Source organism: Pseudophryne corroboree, chromosome 5 (assembly GCF_028390025.1).
Source record: "Pseudophryne corroboree isolate aPseCor3 chromosome 5, aPseCor3.hap2, whole genome shotgun sequence".
NCBI classification, from domain to species: Eukaryota; Metazoa; Chordata; class Amphibia; order Anura; family Myobatrachidae; genus Pseudophryne; species Pseudophryne corroboree.
Genome location: NC_086448.1, coordinates 381,067,183 through 381,091,601, shown reverse-complemented (window position 1 = coordinate 381,091,601; position 24,419 = coordinate 381,067,183). Strand labels below are relative to the sequence as shown.

Genomic DNA, 24,419 nt, shown 5'->3' with positions numbered 1-24,419 from the left:
TTGTTCAGAAAAGCCACCCTGTTGCAGAAGCTACATAACTTTTATTTACTGGTGGTACTCACCAGAAGATTGGCTTGAATCTCACTTGTGCAGTGAGCAGTAGATTGGGAGGTACACGCGACATGCTGGAAGGAGAGGCTGGATGTAGAGGGATGTCAAGTAATTTCAATCTTGAGGGTAGTATTTATAGTAACTGCTCATCCCTCCCTCCATATCAGTGGTGGACCACAGGGCAAGGACAGGGGAGAGGCTAGCACACAGACAGAGATTTCTAGACGCTGCCCATCACATAACAGTTTACACTACCTTGCTGTGTCCCAGCGGTGTTACCGCAGAGACACAACCTTAGGACACACATACGCACTGTTAGACCAGAGGTGACATCTAAATGAATGTCTCCTCTCACTTTTTCCAGAGGAGACAATGATAATGCCTTCCGAAGACAATGTCAACTACTGGAGTCAGGCTACCCCAAAAAATTGTTTTTTGGAGCTTGATAAATAGCACTGTAAACTCTGCCAGTAACGCTGGATATATATGCAATATTTTCTGCTTTATAAATTTGACAATTAGCATTTTTACATAATTTAGTTGTAATCATGCAGAAACTGCTGTTTACACTTAACGAAGCAGAAAAGTTTGATACATAGTTGAAATTGTAGAACTGATGTATGATTCTGATATGGAGACTAAATATGTATTTTGCATATACTTCTAGTTTATTATATTGTTGTATATTGTTAGTTGTGACTATTGATATGTTTATATGCACTTTATATTAGGGCTTGACAAATGTTTCTAAAATCTAGAAGTCAGCATGAAAGTGTAGGAGCCAGCCCACCGTGTTGCCACCTCCCCGCAGCAGCATTACCGAGCAGCCTTCCCCCACGGCCACACAACTAAGGGGGTACACCCGGGCAAACAATTCCCCTGCAGTGTGGCAACATCCCTTCCGCCTCCGAAGCAGCAATTCCCAGCCATGCATAGACCCTACTAATGGCCACCGCAGTACAGGCATGCCCACAAATATCCACTGGGGCTGCTAGGGTTGTGGAGGATCTGCTTCTTCCTTCCCTGTATAATCTGGTAAGCAGGCAGCAAAATCTTGGGGCCATGGCGACCTGGCCCGTGGGATTTGTTGAGCCCTGCTTTATATGTATGCTATGCAGTAATTAAGAATGTAATGTGTAAAAATAGTAGGAGCCCTATTTAACAAGACATATTCCCCTTAGCATTCATTAAAAGAGTTATGTCCTCATTTCAGTATTAAACACACAGCTGTAATATAAGCTACTGTTGTGTGTTACTGTAGCCTTCCAGGCATTGCCGTTCTGCTGAAAGTGCCATGCGCATACACAGACTGGCCATTACGCATGCATATGACTCAGCAGGTCGATGCTGGCAGAATCAGGCTGTCAACAAGAAAATGGAGGATGCCACTAAGGAGGACATTGCTGGACCTCGTGGGAGATGTAAGGAATGTTAAATATCAATTACATATTCGTTAGTATCACTGCGATGCTAAACAATATACACCACTGGTAGGAATCAATGTTAAATGGAGTTCTAAATATTAAAGAAAAAACAAAATGATTAATAAGATGTACTACTGCATACATGCATTTAAATGTATTTGTGAATGCTAGTGAGATTGGAACTAGTAGTTAACTATTATATACCATTTAGAAATGTTTAATTCAAAGGTTAGCTCAATAACTGTGTTAAACAAATGAAGAAGTTAGACATAAGATTTACCAAGGCTTAAACTTTAGAGGTGATGAGTTGGGGAAATTTCTGTGAAGCTGATCAGGTACATAACTGCCCTCCTAAAAGGTGACACCTGACAATGTCTATGTAGCCTAATCACAATCATTATAACATGCACAATAATTTACTCCAGAGGTTCTCAAACTCGGTCCTCGGGAGCCCACACAGTGCATGTTTTGCAGGTAACCCAGCAGGTGCACAGGTGTATTAATTACTCACTGACACATTTTAAAAGGTCCACAGGTGGAGCTAATTATTTCACTTGCGATTCTGTGAGGAGACCTGCAAAACATGCACTGTGTGGGTCCCCGAGGACCGAGTTTGAGAACCTCTGATTTACTCATTAGACACAAACTTGACTAAGGACTTCCTCCAGAAATTACTTATTCAAAAATGAGAAAAACAATCTTGCATACATAAAATATAAATACAGAATATTAGAAAGCAAGATGTTATCCTAAACTGCTATTTCAGGGAAGGCCTGGAAAATGATGTCTGAAGTTATTTGTTTATTATATGGCTCAAAATAAATACACTCTTTTTGAGATAATAATGGCTACATACTGTAAAGGTCCATACACACTTAACGATAAAATGAGCGACGTCGCTCATTTTCCCCCTCCTTGAGCGGCGTCGCTCATTTTATCGTGAAGTGTGTATGCCGCCAGCGACGACCGATGCGCGGCCCCGCGGGTCGGCAACGATCGCCGCTGTCGGTAGGGCATGCATGAAGGATGTGGACTGTCGTCCACGACCTTCATGCAGGGCTGGCGGGGGCGTGACGTCACTGAGCGATATGAGCGGTCATATCGCTCAGTGTGTACAGGCGGCCGCCGACCAGCCAGCCCGGGAGGGGGAAACATTAGACGATGTCGCTCACAGAGCGACATCGTCTAATGTGTATGGGCCTTAAGTAAAGTGGCTCATAACAAAATAATTTCCCTTTGGAATAATGTTACTGTCATTTCATTTGTAGTAGATTCATTTTTGGTTGTAATTTTCAGGGATTAAAACTTTTATGTAAAAGTAACTACAAATGCAAATATATTTAAAGTAGTTAAATAATTATGCTCAGTTTAACCATAACAGAGCATATTGGTTTGATGTGGTCAGTGTCAGACTGGGACAAGAAGGGCCCACCGGGAAGATGCAGTTGCTGCGGCCCGTGCTTAAGGGGGTGTGGCCAGCCATCATAAACACTTGGATAACCATTAGGTGATTCTTAGTTTAGTTTCTATAGAAGAGAACAAAGCTCCCATGTTTATCAGTGGTCCTGCTCCTCCAAGTAACAGACCCACTAAAATAGTAACAATGTATAAATTGACTGCACAGTCTGGAACCTGACCCGTAGAGGGGAAAATGGGGCCCTCAGGCTGTATGGCCCACCGGGTTTATATCCTGTACCCCTGTGGGACAGTCCAGCCCTGAATGTGGTTTTGTCCCACAATATTAAAATACCGCTAGGCATATAACGATTTTAAATTTAGGTCTATATAAATTATTTTTAAAAATTCTGTGGCAGTCGCTGACTTTACAATGGACCCTCTTTCAGGTACGACATCGTAACTACATTATTATAAGGTCAATAGTTTCAACGTGCAAATAACTTTTTTTGCTGTATATTTCAAAGTTAAAAAAAATATATACACTGCTCAAAATAATAAAGGGAACACTTAAACAATACAATGTAACTGCAAGTCAATCACACTTCTGTGAAATCAAACTGTCCACTTAGGAAGCAACACTGATTGACAATCAATTTCACATGCTGTTGTGCAAATGGAATAGGCAACAGGTGGAAATTATAGGCAATTAGCAAGACACCCCCAATAAAGGAGTTGTTCTGCAGGTGGTGACCACAGACCACTTCTCAGCTCCTATGCTTTCTGGCTGATGTTTTGGTCACTTTTGAAAGCTGGTGGTGCTTTCACTCTAGTGGTAGCATGAAACGGAGTCTACAACCCACACAAGTGGCTCAGGTAGTGCAGCTCATCCAGGATGGCACATTAATGCGAGCTGTGGCAAGAAGGTTTGCTGTGTCTGTCAGCGTAGTGTCCAGAGCATGGAGGCGCTACCAGGAGACAGGCCAGTACATCAGGAGACGTGGAGGAGGCCAACAACCCAGCAGCAGGAGCGCTACCTCCGCCTTTGTGCAAGGAGGAACAGGAGGAGCACTGCCAGAGCCCTGCAAAATGACCTCCAGCAAGCCACAAATGTGCATGTGTCTACTCAAACGATCAGAAACAGACTCCATGAGGGTGGTATGAGGGCCCGACGTCCACAGGTGGGGGTTGTGCTTACAGCCCAACACCGTGCAGGACGTTTGGCATTTGCCAGAGAACACAAAGATTGGCAAATTTGCCACTGGCGCCCTGTGCTCTTCACCGATGAAAGCAGGTTCTCACTGAGCACATGTGACAGACGTGACAGAGTCTGGAGACGCCAAGGAGAACGTTCTGCTGCCTGCAACATCCTCCAGCATGACCGGTTTGGCAGTGGGTCAGTAATGGTGTGGGGTGGCATTTCTTTGGGGGGCCGCATAGCCCTCCATGTGCTCGCTAGAGGTAGCCTGACTGCCATTAGGTACCGAGATGAGATCCTCATACCCCTTGTGAGACCATATGCTGGTGCGGTTGGCCCTGGGTTCCTCCTAATGCAAAACAATGCTAGACCTCATGTGGCTGGAGTGTGTCAGCAGTTCCTGCAAGACGAAGGCATTGATGCTATGGACTTGCCCGCCCGTTCCCCAGACCTGAATCCAATTGAGCACATCTGGGACATCATGTCTCGCTCCATCCACCAACGCCACATTACACCACAGGCTGTCCAGGAGTTGGCGGATGCTTTAGTCCAGGTCTGGGAGGAGATCCCTCAGGAGACCATCCGCCACCTCATCAGGAGCATGCCCAGGCGTTGTAGGGAGGTCATACAGGCATGTGGAGGCCACTCACACTACTGAGCCTCATTTTGACTTGTTTTAAGGACATACCATCAAAGTTGGATCAGCCTGTAGTGTGTTTTTCCTCTTTAATTTTGAGTGTGACTCCAAATCCAGACCTCCACGGGTTAATAAATTTGATTTCCATTGATAATTTTTGTGTGATTTTGTTGTCAGCACATTCAACTATGTAAAGAACAAAGTATTTAATAAGAATATTTCATTCATTCAGATCTAGGATGTGTTGTTTAAGTGTTCCCTTTATTTTTTTGAGCAGTGTATATATCCTTGAAGTATGTTCATGTATAAAGGACTATTGTAGAAAACAGGTAGGAGTCACTTGGAACATCTCATGAGTACAGAAGAGTACAGTTTGTACTTAGTTAATAAAGCACATACAATTTCAAAAAAGCTAGTAAGATCAGTCAACTTGTATTGTATTTTTTTTTTCTTTGTAGAGACCATCTAAGGGGGAAAAAAAAAACTAAAAATCACATACTGTTGGGTCAAATTATAACTTGTCAAAATTAATTTTCAAAACTATGGAATTCATAGAATAACGTAAATCAATGTTGGAAAATTTCTCTGCCTGTTTACTAACTTATTAGTATACTGACGGGACTAAATAATTCATGCTTTCACTTAGCAAGTTAACTCATTCTGTAGGTTCCCATCTACCAATCACAAACAAGCTAATTCAAAGTCCAATTCACTATGATTGGCAGTGGTGTAACTACAGTATCATATGTGGCAACTTCAGGCCTCCTAAGCCTGGCTAAAGGTATATTTATTTTGCCAGTAATGCAATGTGTTAGCTATTGAAAGTATAATATCAGATTGCCAAATATATAGTGACTCATTCAGAGTTGTTAGTAAAATGGGTGTAAACTACGCAACAAAAAAACAGGGGCATATAATAACACCAAATATTTATCAGCCCTGTAGCAGGTGGGCATTGTTTTAGAATTGAACATGTCTTGGTGAGAGAGTGATTAAAATGAAACTGGGGAATGGCTTTAATATACTGTATGTCAGAACACTGCACAAAGTTTGACTGTATCTAGTAGTAAGCAATAGTGATGTATAATCAGTTATGCAATATTTGTGATACAATATGCATGCTTAAGCCAGGCTAATAGTAGTCAGGAAAGGTTCCAACACACTTATCATTATTTTATATAGTACCAACATAACTTTACTACTGGAGAGAATAGCATGGGTTTATGTAAATACATATACAGTCCCAAATAAATTATGTGACGGTGTTCTTAAATACATTAAATTCAAATAATTTGGGATATAAATGATAAACAACTGTACAGTCCAAGGTAGGCACATTCACTTTTGGAAAATTTCTATCCAAATTTCCAGAGAAAACAAAACATGTTTTATTCTGAGCACTATGTTCTTGGCCAGAGTGCATTAAGCGCACTAGAAACTACATGTGTCATTTTAAAACTCCAGATAGGAGTATAATATTATAAAAAGTGAAATCTCATCAATGCCAAGATTTTAATTAGTACAGTAGATCAGTAAGAGAAGATATACTATTATGACCCACTTAATAGGGGGGGGGGGGGAGCACAAAATGAGATGATTGCAGCTCTTATTGTAATAGTCATAAATATCATATGGGGCATGTTATGACAGATGAAACTTGTAGCATTGTACCCCATGGATTTAGTACAGTATATATTAACAATAGTATTAGTTCATGTGAAAAAGGATAAAGCTGGGCATACACTATACAATTTATCTGCCAGATTTGACTGGTTGGAATGAAAATCTGGTAATGGATGAGCACAAATGACAATCGACCATTTGCTCCCAAACACTAGAAATGGACAAAACCTTTCATTCAGACAAATTGATTAAATCACGGAATTAACCAATTTGTATGAAGGACAGTTTTTGACAGTTTTCTAGTGTTTGGGAGCAAATGGTTGATTGTCATTTGCTCTCATCCATTAACAGATTTTCATTCCAACCAGTCAGATCTGGCAGATTATCTGACAGATAAGTGTATAGTGTATGCCTATCTAAAGTATCATATTTATTAAACTCTTTTTCATAAACTTATGTAGAAACTACAGTTTCAACACAATCATAAGTATAGCTGCTATGTACCAATAGGCTAATGCGCAAAAAGATTATTAGAGCTCTAGACCACAGTTTTCTCAATGGGACCCCTTTCTACCAAAATATAAAACATGTTGCTTTTTGGAGTTTGAAAATGATGGCTACCACCGCTTTATGATATGAGGCATGCGCAGAGGAGAGGTACCTTGCAATTCCTCTCCCGGAGCCTCCATTCGTCTCCCAAGTTGTTTGGAAACTGACAGGGTGTACATGTACAGTGTCAGATATTGTGGAGTACTCTTTGCAAAATACTGTATGAAAGACTCCTGTTTGTTGGGAATAAATTCACAAGGGCAGCGTATTTTCAAAAGTGCTGAGCCTGTAGAATTTATGGATACCTAGTGGGGATAGTCGTATTAAAAATGATTATTCCTGCCGAGATCAGGATTTTAATAATCACAGCACTGCTCATAAATTTTCTTCATTTAGGAAGCTAAAATTAGGATTACAAACATTTCTGAAATTGTAAATAGTTGGTTGAGGAATTTCTGAAATATTTGCTGAAACTACAATATAAACACTATACAAGAACTTCAGCAAAGCATATAAAATATAGAAGGTGATTAGTTTGTGTACATACAGTATGTATTGTAAACACATACTATATTTAGCTATTTCCAGAGGCGATATTCACATTCAGACCTGATAGATTGATACACCGGGTTATACAGTGATGCAGACTTTGCAGTGACATCAGATGGTACATGTGCAGGGGTGTATCTAGGGGTCCGAGCGCCCCTGGCAAAGTAAGGGGCTGGCACCCCCCCCTACACACATTTGGAATAAGGTGTGAGTATTGGAAATGGGGCATGGTCTTGTGGGGGAAGGGCATGGGCACAATAGTACTTCCAATTCAAATTATGCCACACAGTAGTGTCCCTCATTCACATTACACCGACAGTAGTGTCTCGTATTCACGTTACACCATCCCTCCCCCCTAACCCACCTTTCCCACAGCCTGACCGTAGCCTACCCCCCTCCCCCAAAAGCTTCTTCAGTGGTGCCTAACTCTAACCCACCCTTCCTAATCTCCCTCCCTGCAGCCTAACCCTAGCCCTCCCGCCCTCGCAGCCTAACCCTAACCCTCCCACGTGCCTTGCCAGTACAGACTTTGGCATCAACTCAATCCGGATTTTGGCATTCTGCATCGCTATCTATGTTGGGATGCCAGCATCAGCATTCCGAGCAGTTTCGGGATGCTAGCGTCAGCTTTCCGATCGCCGGGATGCCAAACGCCAGCATCTTGACTGCATCCTGAATGAAATGCTAATGTGCTGCTGTGAGATGAGCCTCAAATGGACCCAGCCATTAACCAAACACCATTAGTTGGATGGTAGAAGTACTTCCTGTTAGAAAAAGCATCAGGGTGCCATCACTTCCAAGATAAAATGATCAATTATACAATTAACTGATATACGTTTCCTTGAACCTGGCCTGGAAATAGGTAAGATATGTATTTTCTTTATTACACTCAACAAGTTAAAGTTTTCACTAACTTATTATTACTTACTTACATCTAACATGCATAAAAATCGTGTAGATTTCGAGGTACTACAGTCCCTTCTCCCAAACATTGACACATTTTTATTATCTTCAACAACAAATAGATCTATAGCACTGTGCTATATAACAATTGCTGTGTACCTGGTGAGAGTCTGTTACTGCCGGTGTCCGTCAGCACCGCATACCGCACTGCACAAGTGATCAGACAAGTGTCCGGCAGCACCGCACTTGTAATCAGACTCACAATAAACTACAGTTCCCAGCAGCCCTTGCTGCCAGGAGCGCCCAGCAACAAGGGCTGCTGGGAGCTGTAGTTTATTTTGAGTCTGATTACAAGTGCGGTGCTGCCGGACAACAGCGCCGCTCCAGCAGTAACAGACTCTCACCAGGTACAGTCTGACAGTACTGCTTTTCTATCCTTTGGCCGCGGGTGGCACAGCCAGGCGGCGCCCCCTCCTTGCCTGGCGCCCCTGGCGAGTGCCATCCTGGCCAATAGGTAGATACACCCCTGTACATGTGTATCATGCACTGATGGCAGGTATTACAGTCAATAGCTAGCCAGCGTTGAAAAGAGAATTTGCTACAAATTTTTGCTAGTAAATTTGTACCACTCTCATGGTCTCGGTAATCGTAGGACTTTAAGGTACTACAGATTTCTCTGCTTTCAGATTATTATGGAAATGAATGGTAACATCATGGGTTTACATAGATCATAGAGAGATTGTTCATTGCTATAGCTAAGTAGAAGTACAGTAACTCTTACCTGCAAGCCGCCGACCGGGGACTTGACTTGTAGACCTATTATTGGTGGTCACACTGACGCAGACTCCCCTTCCCTCCAGCAATGCGTGCAGCGGTTTGGACTCTTCAGGTTCCGGTCTGCAGGCGAGTCCGGAGCCGCACTTCTGGCTGTACACGCCGCACTGGCTGCCCTGTGGCAGAGCGCAAGTTACACAGCAGCCACACAGCGGCTCCCGCACCAGTTCCGCGCAGTCAGAGCTCGGGGGCTTGCACTGCTGCAAGGCTTTGGAATCACAGGGCTCGCACAGGACCACCGGCCCCACTGCCACCGCCAGCTGGCTCAGCAGCAGCAACGCCAGCGCCACTGCACAGAGCACGTACAGCCTGGACACCATGGCAGCGAGAGCTGGGGACCAACTGCTGAAGCCAAACTTTGTGTCAGGCACACGGATTGCGACAACCTGCGGATAGACACAAGAAAGTGTAACAGCTGGGCACAGGTTCTGCTGTACACACTCACAGACACAGTAACAGATCACTGCTTTTTCGAGCCAGCAAGACACTGTACACATAACCGTGTGACATTACACAGTGCACAGTCTAGTAGTGGGTACAACGTGACACATGTACTCACCTCCTTCTTACACCTGGCAGTGGTCAGATATTTCACATGCACATGCTAGGTGTACTGTAGCCCTGGTGTACTGTACATACAGAGTCAGCGGGTCAGGAGGTTGCAGGATTCCTCCGGTGTAATCACGTGTGCTGCTTACACACAGGCTGGGGACGTATACTACTTACAGTAGGCTCCTATACACTCCCCCTGACTGGTACACCGTGCTCACTGTCCTGCTGGGAACTTTGCAGGTCAAACTAAAAAAATCATAATGTAAAAGAAGTAGCTCACTAATAAGCAGCGTCCTTTTCTAAATAAAGTTGTAGAAGTAAATGTTGCTCAGCAGCGCAGTGTATAGAAAGGATGCAGTCATAGACGTGGATTATAAAGTAACTTTCTAGAAAATAACGCCTGATAGCTGTCCCTTCTCTGCTCTTTTTCCCCATCTGTTCTCTCATTCAAGTTCTGGCTATATAGAGTCTGCTTCAGACACGCCCCGGGATATGAATAGTCAATAATTTCAGGGTTGCAAGTTAAAGGTTGACTGGCAGAATACAGGTTTCGGTTTAATGAAAGAGGAGGAGGAGAAGGGGTGTCTCTGATTCTGATTTGTGTTCAAGTGTACCTCTGAGAACACCCATTAATGCGGTGGAGGGGAAGGGGGGTTATTGCTTTCCTTTTGTTTCAAAGGGGGAAAAAATCCTCATTTTATTTTGGAAAGATAAATGAAAGTCACTGAAAACGTTCACTTTAATGTGAGTTTTAGTTTAAGATGGTTTTCTTTTTCAAATGAGTGACTAACCAGAGATATGCTTTGTATGAGTACACACATTGGCAACGCTAATAATGTACTCGCAGCTTGCCGTGTTTTATACAGTACAGACAATGGGAAACGTGAAGGATGCAGTGCATAGGGTAGCTGTGTACAATAATATGACAGGAGGTGGCTTACCCTGACTTACAGTGACTGCAGTGTAAACTACTTATGACAGATGGGGTGTAAATGTACTGTAATTAAGGGGTCTATTCATGCAGCAGAGAAAAGCCCTGTTTTGCGTTAAACAGGGCTTTTCTCTGCTTACTGCAATTCACAGAGCCGGTTACCGTGGAGAAGTCTCTGACTTCTCCCCGCTCTGTGCCTGAATCGCATCACCATACCTTTGTATGGTGAGTGCAATTCATGAAGGTGCGGAAAGCTCTGCTTTCCGCTTCTCCATGGAGTTCAGGTTCGCCATCTGAGGACGGCGTAACCTGAACTGTGGTGCGGAGACGGCAGGAAAGCTCAATGCTTCCCTGATCGCTACTCGGCACCTCGCGCTGGCTCCGCCCCCGACCTCCCAGCAACCACTGCGGCCTGCCGGGAGGTCATCAAGCTGCGCATGCGCAAAGGGACCCGCCGCTGGACTCCGCGCATCGCAGGGAGGGACCGCCGGAGAAGACCTCACCGCAGGAGCCCCAGACACCGCAGCGCATCGTCGGAAGGGTGAGTATACATGAATTGCTACTTATCACAGCTATACATCGCATCGAAGAGATGCGATGTAGAGTGATAAGTAGCAATTATGTTTTCGTTTTCTACATGAATAGACCCCTAAGGGGTCTATTCATGTAGAAAACGAAAACATAATTGCTACTTATCACTATACATCGCATCTCTTCGATGCGATGTATAGCTGTGATAAGTAGCAATTCATGTATACTCACCCTTCCGACGATGCGCTGCGGTGTCTGGGGCTCCTGCGGTGAGGTCTTCTCCAGAGATCCCTCCCGGCGATGCGCGGAGTCCAGCGGCGGGTCCCTTTGCGCATGCGCAGCTTGATGACCTCCCGGCAGGCCGCAGTGGTTGCTGGGAGGTCGGGGGGCGGAGCCAGCACGAGGTGCCGAGCAGCGATCAGGGAAGCATTGAGCTTCCCTGACGTCTCCGCACTACAGTTCAGGTTACGCCGTCCTCAGATGGCGAACCTGAACTCCATGGAGAAGCGGAAAGTAGAGCTTTCCGCACCTTCATGAATTGCACTCACCATACAAAGGTATGGTGATGCGATTCAGACACAGAGCGGGGGTACCGCTGGAGAAGTCAGAGACTTCTCCACGGTAACCGGCTCTGTGAATTGCGGTAAGCAGAGAAAAGCCCTGTTTAACGCAAAACAGGGCTTTTCTCTGCTGCATGAATAGACCCCTAAGAGAGGTACCTCATTTACAGAGATTAACAACAATTCTAATAAAAGCATTAAGTCCAAGAAAACAAAACAGGACATTTAATGTTTTTATGTTTATAGATACAGCAAACAATAAAAAATGTATATTTAGTATCAGTTAATTATATAGCGCACGCATATTCCGCAGCGCTTTTACAGAGAATATTTGCCCATTTACTTCAGTCCCTGCCCCAGTGGAGCTTACAATATAGATTCCCTATCACATGTACACGCACACACATTCACTAGGGTTACTTTTGTTTTGTTGGGAGCCAATTAACCGACCAGTATATTTTTGGATTGTGGGAGGAACCCAGAGGAAACCCACACAAGTACGGAGCACAGTTAGGGCCATGGTGGGAATCAAACCCATGACTTCAGTGCTGTGAGGCATTAATGCTAACCATTACACCATCCATACTGCCCAAATATTAAATATATTAAAACAGTATGCAAACTACTGTATAGGTTTTTTTTTTTTTTTTAAAGTATGGCCATTGTGGGGTTGCCCAGGGCACCATAGGGATGATGGGTTTCAGCTTGGAAAAAATAAGATTTTACTTACCGGTAAATCTATTTCTCGTAGTCCGTAGTGGATGCTGGGGACTCCGTAAGGACCATGGGAAATAGACGGGCTCCGCAGGAGACTGGGCACTCTATAAGAAATATTTGGTACTATCTGGTGTGCACTGGCTCCTCCCTCTATGCCCCTCCTCCAGACCTCAGTTAGAGAAACTGTGCCCGGAAGAGCTGACAGTACAAGGAAAGGATTTTGGAATCCAGGGTAAGACTCATACCAGCCACACCAATCACACCGTATAACTCGTGATAAACTTACCCAGTTAACAGTATGAACAGCAACAGAGCATCAGATAACCCTGATGCAACCATAACATAACACTTATGTAAGCAATAACTATATACAAGTATTGCAGAAGAAGTCCGCACTTGGGACGGGCGCCCAGCATCCACTACGGACTACGAGAAATAGATTTACCGGTAAGTAAAATCTTATTTTCTCTAACGTCCTAGTGGATGCTGGGGACTCCGTAAGGACCATGGGGATTATACCAAAGCTCCCAAACGGGCGGGAGAGTGCGGATGACTCTGCAGCACCGAATGAGCAAACACAAGGTCCTCCTCAGCCAGGGTATCAAACTTGTAGAACTTTGCAAAAGTGTTTGAACCTGACCAAGTAGCCGCTCGGCAAAGCTGTAATGCCGAGAACCCTCGGGCAGCCGCCCAAGAAGAGCCCACCTTCCTTGTGGAGTGGGCTTTTACTGATTTTGGAAGCGGCAATCCAGCCGCAGAATGAGCCTGCTGAATCGTGTTACAGATCCAGCGAGCAATAGTTTGGTTTGAAGCAAGAGCACCCAGCTTGTTGGATGCATACAGGATAAACAGCGACTCAGTTTTCCTGACTCTAGCCGTTCTGGCTACATAAACCTTCAAAGCCCTGACTACATCTAGTAACTCGGAATCCTCCAAGTCACGAGTAGCCACAGGCACCACAATAGGTTGGTTCATTTGAAAAGATGACACCACTTTTGGCAGAAATTGCGGACGAGTCCGCAATTCTGCCCAGTCCATATGGAAAACCAGATAGGGGCTTTTATGTGACAAAGCCGCTAATTCTGACACACGCCTAGCCAAGGCTAATAGCATGACCACCTTCCACGTGAGATATTTTAACTCCACGATTTTAAGTGGCTCAAACCAGTGTGATTTCAGGAAACTCAACACCACGTTAAGATCCCAAGGTGCCACTGGAGGCACAAACGGGGGCTGAATATGCAGCACTCCCTTTACAAACGTCTGAACTTCAGGAAGAGAAGCCAGTTCTTTTTGAAAGAAAATGGATAGGGACGAAATCTGGACCTTAATGGACCCCAATTTTAGGCCCAAAGTCACTCACGACTGTAGGAAGTGAAGGAAACGGCCCAGCTGGAATTCCTCTGTCACGTCCTTCCTAGCCTTTATCAGCGTAGGAATAACCTCATCCGGAATTCCTTTTTCTGCTAGGATCCGGCGTTCAACCGCCATGCCGTCAAACGCAGCCGCGGTAAGTCTTGGAACAGACAGGGCCTCTGTTGCAACAGATCCTGTCTTAGAGGCAGAGGCCATGGGTCCTCTGTGAGCATTTCTTGCAGCTCTGGACACCAAGTCCTTCTTGGCCAATCCGAAACAATGAGTATTGTTCTCACTCCTCTTTTTCTTATGATTCTCAGCACCTTGGGTATGAGAGGAAGAGGAGGAAACACATAAACCGACTGGAACACCCACAGTGTCTCTAGTGCGTCTACAGCTATCGCCTGAGGGTCTCTTGACCTGGCGCAATACCTCTGTAGCTTTTTGTTGAGGCGGAATGCCATCATGTCCACATGGGGCAGTTCCCATCGCCTTGCAAATCTGCGTGAAGACTTCTTGATGAAGTCCCCACTCTCCCGGGTGGAGGTCGTGTCTGCTGAGGAAGTCTGCTTCCCAGTTGTCCACTCCCGGAATGAACACTGCTGACAGTGCTCGTACGTGATTCTCCGCCCATCGAAGAATCCTGGTGGCTTCCGCCATCGCCACGCTGCTCCTTGTGCCGCCTTGGTGGTTTACATGAGCCACTGCGGTGATGTTGTCTGATTGAATCAGCACCGATTGGTTGCGAAGCAGGGTCTCCGCTTGACTTAGGGCATTGGGCGTTGACTTAGGGCGTTGTATATGGCACTTAGTTCCAGGATATTGATGTGAAGGCAAGTCTCCTGACTTGACCATAGACCCTGGAAATTTCTTCCCTGTGTGACTGCCCCCCACCCTCGGAGGCTTGCATCCATGGTTACCAGGACCCAGTCCTGAATGCCGAATCTGCGGCCCTCGAGAAGGTGAGCACTCTGCAGCCACCACAGAAGAGACACCCTGGCCCTGGGGGATAGGGTGATCAGCCGATGCATCTGTAGATGCGATCCGGACCACTTGTCCAACAGATCCCATTGAAAGGTCCTCGCATGGAACCTGCCGAAGGGAATGGCCTCGTATGACGCCACCATCTTTCCCAGGACTCGCGTGCAGTGATGCACCGACACCTGTTTTGATTTTAATAGGTCTCTGACCAGTGTCATAAGTTCCTGAGCCTTCTCCGTCGGGAGAAAAACCTTCCTCTGGTCTGTGTCCAGAATCATGCCCAGGAAGGGCAGACGCGTCGTAGGAATCAGCTGCGACTTTGGAATATTCAGAATCCAGCCGTGCTGTTGTAACACTTCCCGAGAGCGTGCTACACTGATCAGCAACTGCTCTCTGGACCTCGCCTTTATGAGGAGATCGTCCAAGTATGGGATAATTGTGACTCCTTGCTTTCGCAGGAGCACCATCATTTCTGCCATTACCTTGGTAAATATTCTCGGTGCCGTGGACAGACCAAACGGCAACGTCTAGAATTGGTAATGACAATCCTGTACCACAAATCTGAGGTACTCCTGATGAGGTGGATAAATGGGGACATGAAGGTAAGCATCCTTTATGTCCAGAGACACCATAAAATCCCCTTCCACCAGACTTGCGATGACCGCTCTGAGCGATTCCATCTTGAACTTGAACCTTTTCAGGTATATGTTCAGGGATTTTAAATTCAATATGGGTCTGACCGAACCGTCCGGTTTCGGTACCACAAACATTGTCGAATAGTAACCCCTTCCCTGTTGAAGGAGGGGAACCTTTACCACCACCTGCTGGAGATACAATTTGTGAATTGCTGCTAACACTATTTCCCTCTCTATGGGGGAAGCTGGCAGGGCCGATTTGAGGTAACGGTGAGGGGGCATCACTTCGAATTCCAGCTTGTAACCCTGAGACACAATCTCTATAGCCCAGGGATCCACCTGTGAGTGAACCCACTTGTGGCTGAAATTTCGGAGACGCGCCCCCACCGGGCCTGGCTCCGCCTGTGGAGCCCCAGCGTCATGCGGCGGATTTAGAGGAAGCCGGGGAGGACTTCTGTTTCTGGGAACTAGCTGTATTGTGCAGCTTCTTTCCTCTACCCCTGCCTCTGGCAAGAAAGGACGCACCTCGGACTTTCTTGCCTTTATGTGATCGAAAGGACTGCATTTGGTAATACGGTGCTTTCTTAGGTTGTGAGGGAATATATGGCAAAAAATTTGACTTTCCAGCCGTAGCTGTGGAGACCAGGTCCGAGAGACCGTCCCCAAACAACTCCTCACCCCTGTAAGGTAAAACCTCCATGTGCCTTTTTGAGTCGGCATCGCCTGTCCATTGCCGAGTCCACAGGACCCTTCTGGCGGAAATCGACATTGCATTTATTCTAGAGCCCAGTAGGCTAATGTCTCTATGGGCATCTCTCATATATAGGACAGCGTCTTTTATATGCCCCAGGGTCAGTACTATAGTATCCTTGTCCAAGGTATCAAGTTCCTCAGATAAGGTATCTGTCCATGCTGCTACAGCACTACACATCCTGGCCGACGCAATCGCCGGCCTTAGTAGGGTACCTGAATGTGTATAAATGGACTTCAGGATACCCTCCTGCTTTCTATCCACAGCATCTTTTAGGGTGGCCGTATCCTGTGACGGCAGGGCTACCCTCTTGGATAAGCGTGTTAAAGCTTTGTCCACCCTAGGGGAGGATTCCCAGCGTAACCTGTCCGTTGGCGGGAAAGGATACGCCATAAGCATCCGTTTGGAAATCTGCAGTTTTCTATCTGGAGATTCCCAAGCTTTTTCACATAACTCATTTAACTCATGTGAAGGGGGAAAGGTTACCTCTTGCCTTTTTTCCCCATACATATAAACCCTCTTGTCAGGGACTGGGGTTTCCTCTGTGATGTGTAACACATCTTTCATTGCTATAATCATGTAGCGGATGGCTTTAGCCATTTTAGGCTGCAACTTTGCATCATCGCCATCGACACTGGAGTCGGAATCCGTGTCGATATCTGTGTCAACAACTTGGAATAGTGGGCGCTTCTGAGACCACGACGGCCTCTGCGCTGTAGGATCAGGCATGGGTTGAGACCCTGACTGTCCCAAGGCTTCAGCTTTATCCAACCTTTTATGCAAGGAATTAACATTATCATTTAAAACCTTCCACATATCCATCCAATTGGGTGTCGGCGCCGTCGGCTGCGGCGACCCCACATTCATTTGTACCCGCTCTGTTTCCACATAGCCTTCCTCGTCAAACATGCCGACACAAGCGTACCGACACACCACACACACACAGGGGATGCTCTATTTGAAGACAGTTCCCCCACAAGGCCTTTTGGAGAGACAGAGAGAAAGTATGCCAGCACACACCCCAGCGCTATATTACCCAGGAGTCACACAGTAACTTAGTGTTAACCCAGTAGCTGCTGTATATACTGTTTTTGCGCCAAATTTATGTGCCCCCCCTCTCTTTTTACCCTCTTTCTACCGTGATTCTGCAGGGGAGAGCCTGGGGAGCTTCCTCTCGACCGAGCTGTGGAGAGAAAATGGCGCTGGTGAGTGCTGAGGAAGAAGCCCCGCCCCCTCAGCGGCGGGCTTCTGTCCCGCGTTTTGTGTAAAAATAATGGCGGGGGCTCATGCATATATACAGTGCCCAACTGTATATATGCTGCTTTTGCCAAGAGGTACCTAATTGCTGCCCAGGGCGCCCCCCCCCCTTTGCCCTGCACCCTACAGTGACCGGAGTGTGTGGGTTTAGTGTGGGAGCAATGGCGCACAGCTGCAGTGCTGTGCGCTACCTCATATGAAGACTGGAGTCTTCTGCCGCCGATTTCGAAGTCTTCTTGCTACTGACGCCGGCTTCTGTCTTCTGGCTCTGCGAGGGGGACGGCGGCGCGGCTCCGGGATCGGACGACCAAGGGTGCGTTCCTGTGTACGATCCCTCTGGAGCTAATGGTGTCCAGTAGCCTAAGAAGCAGGACCTATCTTCTAGTGAGTAGGGCTGCTTCTCTCCTCTCAGTCCCACGTAGCAGAGAGTCTGTTGCCAGCAGACTGTCTGTTGCCAGCAGACTGTCTGTTGTTCTCTGAAAATAAAAAATCCTAACAAAATACTTTCTTTCCTAGCAAGCTCAGGAGAGCTCACTAAGGTGCACCCAGCTCGTCCGGGCACAGATTCAAACTGAGGTCTGGAGGAGGGACATAGAGGGAGGAGCCAGTGTACACCAGTATCCAAATTCTTTCTTAAAGTGCCCTGTCTCCTGCGGAGCCCGTCTATTCCCCATGGTCCTTACGGAGTCCCCAGCATCCACTAGGACGTTAGAGAAAGTAGCTTTTCTCTCCAGCTCTGGCCATAGTAGGAAGTTATGTAAGTAAAGGACATGTTGTACAGCTGAAGAACAGTCCTTCAGTTTGCTCTATAGAAAGAATAATCACTAATGTGCACAAACAAATGCCTTTTGTAGCATTGGAGAGTGTTATGTAAATGTTTTTTTACAAAGTCAATATATGACATCAGAAGAAAAAGAACAACCTGTATATGTTCATTCAAAAGTACCTCTCAGTGTGCACAGCAATATAAACAGCCGATGTGGTAAACTTGGTATATAGCATATGATCCTGCAGGTAACCTGGTTGCACACTATACACCTCCATGCCACAAGCAAGATTCGCTGGTTTATCAATCACCTAATCTCTGTGATTATCTTCAAAGAAAATAGTTTCAATGGGATTTAGCAGGTGGAAACAATAATTATAAAAGTATACCTGTCAGTCTGTTCCATTACAGACAAGTGACTCAGGCACCCCAGGAGCTGTAGTGAAAGCCAATCTGCCAGTGTTATTTTTAGGTAAATTGTAATCCAGTTTCAGGAAAGATGGATGTGGTCTTAAGTAGTCATTTTGCTGCCAGGTTTGACCATACACAGATGTATCCTCATGCACCTAGCATCTATACCCCTTTATGGTGGGAGACGCCAGGCGCAAATGAGACGCTCCGAGAGGTGTAGCATACCGTATATTTTTCTTTCAAATTTGTATCTTATTCAATACTGCTACTATAACCCCACAGGAATTTGTTTTACAAAATCACAGATTAAGTACAATGGAACTTGGCTGAGAAAAAGCCCCGGCTACTGACCTTTTTACACCGACTCAGTCACACATAGCTGTAAAGATGTTGCACATCAAATTGAGCAGTGTAATCTAGCAAGGTAGTTTTGTCACTTTCAGTTTTATTTATGCAAATAAGATGCATATTTCACCAGGACCCGGTGTGTCGAGAGGGTAACAGTGTTTCAATACACATCTCTGTGCGCGAAAGACTCATATGTGGTGACCAGGAACACCACATGAGATGAGAACTGCATGCATACCCTGAAAGTCGCGGAATTGTCTTCATTCACTTAAACACGCTACTATATATGACTAATTATTTCTGACTAAAACATACCAATTTGTCTTCAAAATCCCAGCATGTGGAGGTGGCTTTTGGGAAGTGAATTAAGGAGGGGATAATTAACAATTATTTTTAAACAATAAGAATGTTAATAAAAGAATAGAAGAAAAGTAATTAATAGTGTGTTTAATATTTGCAGGCTATCATTACAAAAATGTGCTCACTGTTACTGCTACTTTTTCATCTTATTTCATATTTAGCTAAGGCCTTTCCAACTCCTAAAGACCCTTTAAAAGCCTGATCTACTGGGAGCACCACCATTGCCAATATGTTGTCCAGTCAAACCATCCACAATATATATTTTTTAAATTTATAACAAGATTAGATGCATAGGGGTATATTCAATTAAAGTCGGATCCTCTGACACTTCACTATTCAATAGTGGGTCGTTTCCGCCCGTTTCCCTTTCCATTCTGACCATTCATTTCCGCCCTCTCTTGTCGACGAAAATGAATGGTCGAAAACAGCCCATTTTCGACTGCGGCGGGGTCGAAAACACATGGCTTCTGCTCATTCATGTGTTTTTTCGATTTGTAGGAATTTCCGTCGGCGGAAAAACGGCACTTCAATTGAATATTGAAGTGTTGGAAAGTTCCGACTATCGGCGGAAAGTGCAGTCTTTCCACCCTGCCGGAACTTCAGACCATAATGGAATACTCTTCATAGTAGCACTGTACCATTTTATCTTCAGATAGCAGCATTATTTAATTTTATTATGCAGCGTACTAAGCTTTAAGATTATATTTCATTTTTCCAAGATCACCAGACATAAATGCTTTTTTTTTTTACCAGTTGTGTATTGTGAAATCCAATCTACTTATTTACTTGGACGTAATATGATTTATTTACAAATATATTTATATTATTATACAGTATTATAGTCTATTGCAAAACAAACAATGCCAATAGGGGTCGCCTTTCCACTAAATTTCATGTTGATAAACTTGTATTCAGTCTACAAAGAAGGTATTGATTAACTGCTTTAGACTGAGTGTATTTTGTTTAGCTTATTACGGTGAAATGCTGAAAAGAAGTGGATCATTCAGAAGAGCTCAATATATTAAGTATCTAGCAAAGCTCAACTATATCAGAATTGATAAATTCCTGTATTACAAAAGAGATGAACTATAAAAATGAGTTCATTTATTTTATTTATTTAAACCACCAGTAGATCATAATATTACATTGTACAAAAGGACAACCTGTTTATCAAACACTTTTTGCAGTAACAATTCCCTTAAAATTCTTTAATAGAACTGTGTCCCTCTTTGGACATTCTGATGGGTTCTTTACATTTGCTTCACAAATGTTCATAACTTTTTTGTCATATTCAGTACGTTGTTTAAAAATGCACAATAAAAAAGCAAACAATTTAGAACTTAATAAAGTCTCCTAGTAAACGACATCTAACAGACTCAGAGACAATCTCCGTTTCACAATGCCAACCGTTCCCAAGGCATACATAAAGATGAGTACTCTTAAAATACACATGTATATTTGACCAGAATATTTTTCATACTTGCCTACCTGACCCTCTCCATGAGGGAGAAAATGCTCTGTTCCTGGACTTTCCTGGTAATGTATGATTGCCATCACCTGTGGTGAAACACCTTTCTTATCAATTAACTAGCTCACCACAGGTGATGGCAATCATACATTACCAGGAAAGTCCAGGAACAGAACATTTTCTCCCTCATGGAGAGGGTCAGGTAGTCAAGTATGATTTATAACTCTCTTTGGGGGATAGCCAATTAGCCCCGTTTTTTTACCGGGGCTAATTGTCCCGCCGGGGGCTATCTAATTAGCCCCGATAAGCCGCGGCACGCGCCAGCTTATCAGGGATTTTGATTCACCTGCCTCCGGCAGGCGAAGCAGAATCCCCATAAACAGCCCCGTTTTCGTCCGAAAACGGGGCTGTTTAACCCAAAAACACACAGATTTCACTGAACCTGTGTGTTTTCGGGCGAAAGGTTTTTTTTTTACACGCGATTTAACAGGATAGCCTGTAAAAAAAAAATTGGTGAAACATCTGGAAAAAGTCAGATAAACGGCCGTTTTTCTGACCAGATGTTTTAACGGGGATAATTGGATATCCCCCTATGTCTGCTTACATTGCTATAATAGACAACATTTTAGGTGGTTTCAGGTACATCATTATTCCATGATAATTACATCAACTTACAAGCAGGTCCTTTAAAATAAAGTAAAGTACACATATATATAATCATACAAAACTTTTGTAATAAATATCTGTGTAAAGCTGGGAGGGCTGATCCATATTGAAATAACATTCATGTTATTTAATTTTTCTCATATAGCATTCTCCTGGAACATTCACCTTTACCTCTACAAGACTAGATTTCTCATGCCCAGCCATCTGATCATCACTGATCGTCTACGACCATACACTATGCGATGATCGGCTCAACCATTTAGAATCTGCAGATCGGGACAATATTTACATAATATATGCCAGGTACTGTATAAGGGAGTGAGGTATACAATGTATGACCAAGGCTCCAGTGAGTCATCTGCCCAATTCACTTTCTCATTTTATTCTAGGGGTTCCTACAGTACCTAGTCCTCTCCACAGAAAAACAAAAGTATGGTGATGTGATTCAGCTACGGAGCTGGGGCTCTGCTGGAAAACCACTCTGTGAATAGCACAAAGCAGAGAACATGGCTAATATCTGCTTCATTAATAGACCCCAAATGTAAATTGAAGTACAAATGATCCATTATTATTATTACTATCAGTTATTTATATAGAGCACATATTTATTCCGTAGCACTTTACAGAGAATATTTGGCCATTCACATCAGTCCCTGCCCCAGTGGAGCTTACAATCTAAATTCCCTAGCTCAATAGCACATTTACACGCACACACATTCACACTAGGGTTCATTTTGTCAGAAGCCAATTAACCGACCAGTATATTTTTGTACTGTGGGAGGAAACCGGAGTACCCGGTGGAAACCCACGCAAGTACGGGGAGAATATACAAACACCACACAGTTAGGGCCATTGTAGGAATCAAAACCATGACCTCAGTGCAGTGAGGCAGTAATGCTAACCATTACACCATCTGTGCTGCCCTGTGATCCATGCATCACAACATATGAATGCAGCAGCTACACTGATGAAATTGTCAGAGATTCCACAAATCCAATCCTGTAGTCACTTCACATATTGGCGGAGATTTATCTAACCTTGAAATAGATAAAAATGGAGACGTTGCCCATAACAGCAAACCAGCTTCTGTCATTTCACAGACCTTTCTAGAAAAATCTATTGGTTGCTTTGGGTAACTTTGCCACTTTATCTCTCTCCAAGACTTGATACATCTACCCCATTATATTTAAAATTCTGTACTAGTGGCAACATGTTAGAAACCTTCCATTATGCAGCACTGGCAGGGGCGGATTGGGAACAAAAAGTGGCCCTGGAAAAATTTGTACTAGTGGCCCCACATGGGCAGCACCAGAGGTGTAAGGTCTAGCCATGGGCCATGGCAAGCAGCACCCTCCCCCCAAGACTTTCCAGATAGTGGGCATGTCTAGCATCAAGGGGGAAGTTAAAAGGAAATAAAATTAAATATTATGAGCACATTATATGATACACCTTCAGAATTTAGGAAACTATATAATTCTTTAGAAAGATATATTTTCTTGCTTATTACACCAACCGTATCCCAATCACTATTCACTCAATCTTATATGTCAGCCAAGCAGGCAGACAGAGCATACACTAGATCATCTGCAATCACAAGCAAAGTGGCAAAGTAATTTTCATATATGCAAATTATTTTGCATCTTATTCATTATGTCTATAAATAGGACCACATGTCCTCAAACAAAACAGGCCCCGCGGGTGCGTCGGCCCACCGGGAATCTTCCCAGTAAGCCCTATGGCCAATCCGCCTCTGAGCACTGGTCTATATCCGTTAGCTTAATCTTTCTTTTACTGTATGTTTTTCTAAGAGGAGATCATTTGGACAAGCCCTGCAAAATATATAATGCATATGCTGAATGGTTCTAGAAAAAACCTTAATCTCAAATTGTTCATCAAATGCACAACTGCACAGTATATAACACTCCTACACATGTAGTCCCTTCTTGCTGAAGTCTATAACCAGCTAGTTTCAACAAGGGGATACACATAATGCTGTAAAAGTTTCTCTAGACATAAAAATTAAGCATGTCTAAAGTAATTCTCGTACAGTATTTGACTTGTCGCCACACACACAAGGTTTCTTTCCACGTTTGCCAATTAAAGCTGAATATTTGGTGTTATATACAGCTATAAAAACTGCAGCAATTGGAAGAAGAGGTGCAAATGATCTTTCACATTTTTTCACATTTTTATGAAAGTACTAAACTGAATCTTTCCAGGCAACAATTGGAAGTATTAGCTTATTTTTCAAGCCAAAATAAAACCAAGTGATAAGTGAAGAATTTAAAATATGACAATAATCCCTACATCTCAAGCTTGCTAGTCCAGTATCACCATTGATCCTTTATTTCTCACAAATCTGCATCTAAGGGCCTAATTCAGACCTGATCGTAGCAGCAAAATTGTTCTGTAATGGACAAAACCGGGGCCTAATTTAGACCCGATCGCTGCAAGGGCAACATTCTCAGTCTGTAGCCCTTTCGCGCGCCTAGTGAGATGCGGTAGCCTCTACCTGATTGACAGGCAGAGGCAGTCGCGGGGCGTGAGGGGGATGCCAATAGCTTTAGAACGCCATTTTGGGGAGGCGTAGCAGCCCAGACAAAGCAGGAGTGTCTTGACCGTTGCTTTCGCACCTGTGGGAGGAGGGGGCAGGGCCTGACATGCGGGGTGGACTAGCTCTGTGCTGGGCATCCCCCTGCATGTCAGAGAAACTGATTGTAGATGTGCTATTTTTAGCACATCTACGATCAGGTCTGAATCACCCCCTATGTGCAGTGCAGGTGGGGCAGATATAACGTGCAGAGAGAGTGAAGGGCCCCATACACTAGAACGATAATGCCCGATTTCAGCCAATTTAGGGCATTTGGGCCGATATTTTGGGTGAAATCGGGCATTTTTGAGGTGTTTTCGATCTGTTACGATGCGCGTTCCCGTTAGTGATGTGCACCGGACATTTTTCGGGTTTT

The 24,419-nt window shown here is 44.3% G+C and overlaps 1 protein-coding gene and 1 long non-coding RNA gene across 2 annotated transcripts in view; one reads left to right on the top strand and one right to left on the bottom strand.

Moving 5' to 3' along the window:
• Positions 1-10,159, bottom strand: part of IGFBP3 (insulin like growth factor binding protein 3) — a 53,609-nt gene extending 43,450 nt beyond the window's left edge. Inside the window, exons 1-2 of the mRNA XM_063922697.1 lie at positions 9,723-10,159; positions 9,111-9,549 (exon numbers count right to left, since the gene is read on the bottom strand). Coding sequence (XP_063778767.1) covers positions 9,111-9,483 — 373 coding nt within the window. The 5' untranslated portion in view covers positions 9,484-9,549; positions 9,723-10,159. The remainder of the gene's footprint in view (positions 1-9,110; positions 9,550-9,722) is intronic.
• LOC134927770 (uncharacterized) lies at positions 8,115-22,474 on the top strand. Its single transcript, XR_010177725.1, has 3 exons — positions 8,115-8,288; positions 21,599-21,756; positions 21,843-22,474. It is a non-coding gene; the product is annotated as an uncharacterized LOC134927770 (long non-coding RNA).
• Positions 22,475-24,419: the final 1,945 nt, after the last annotated feature.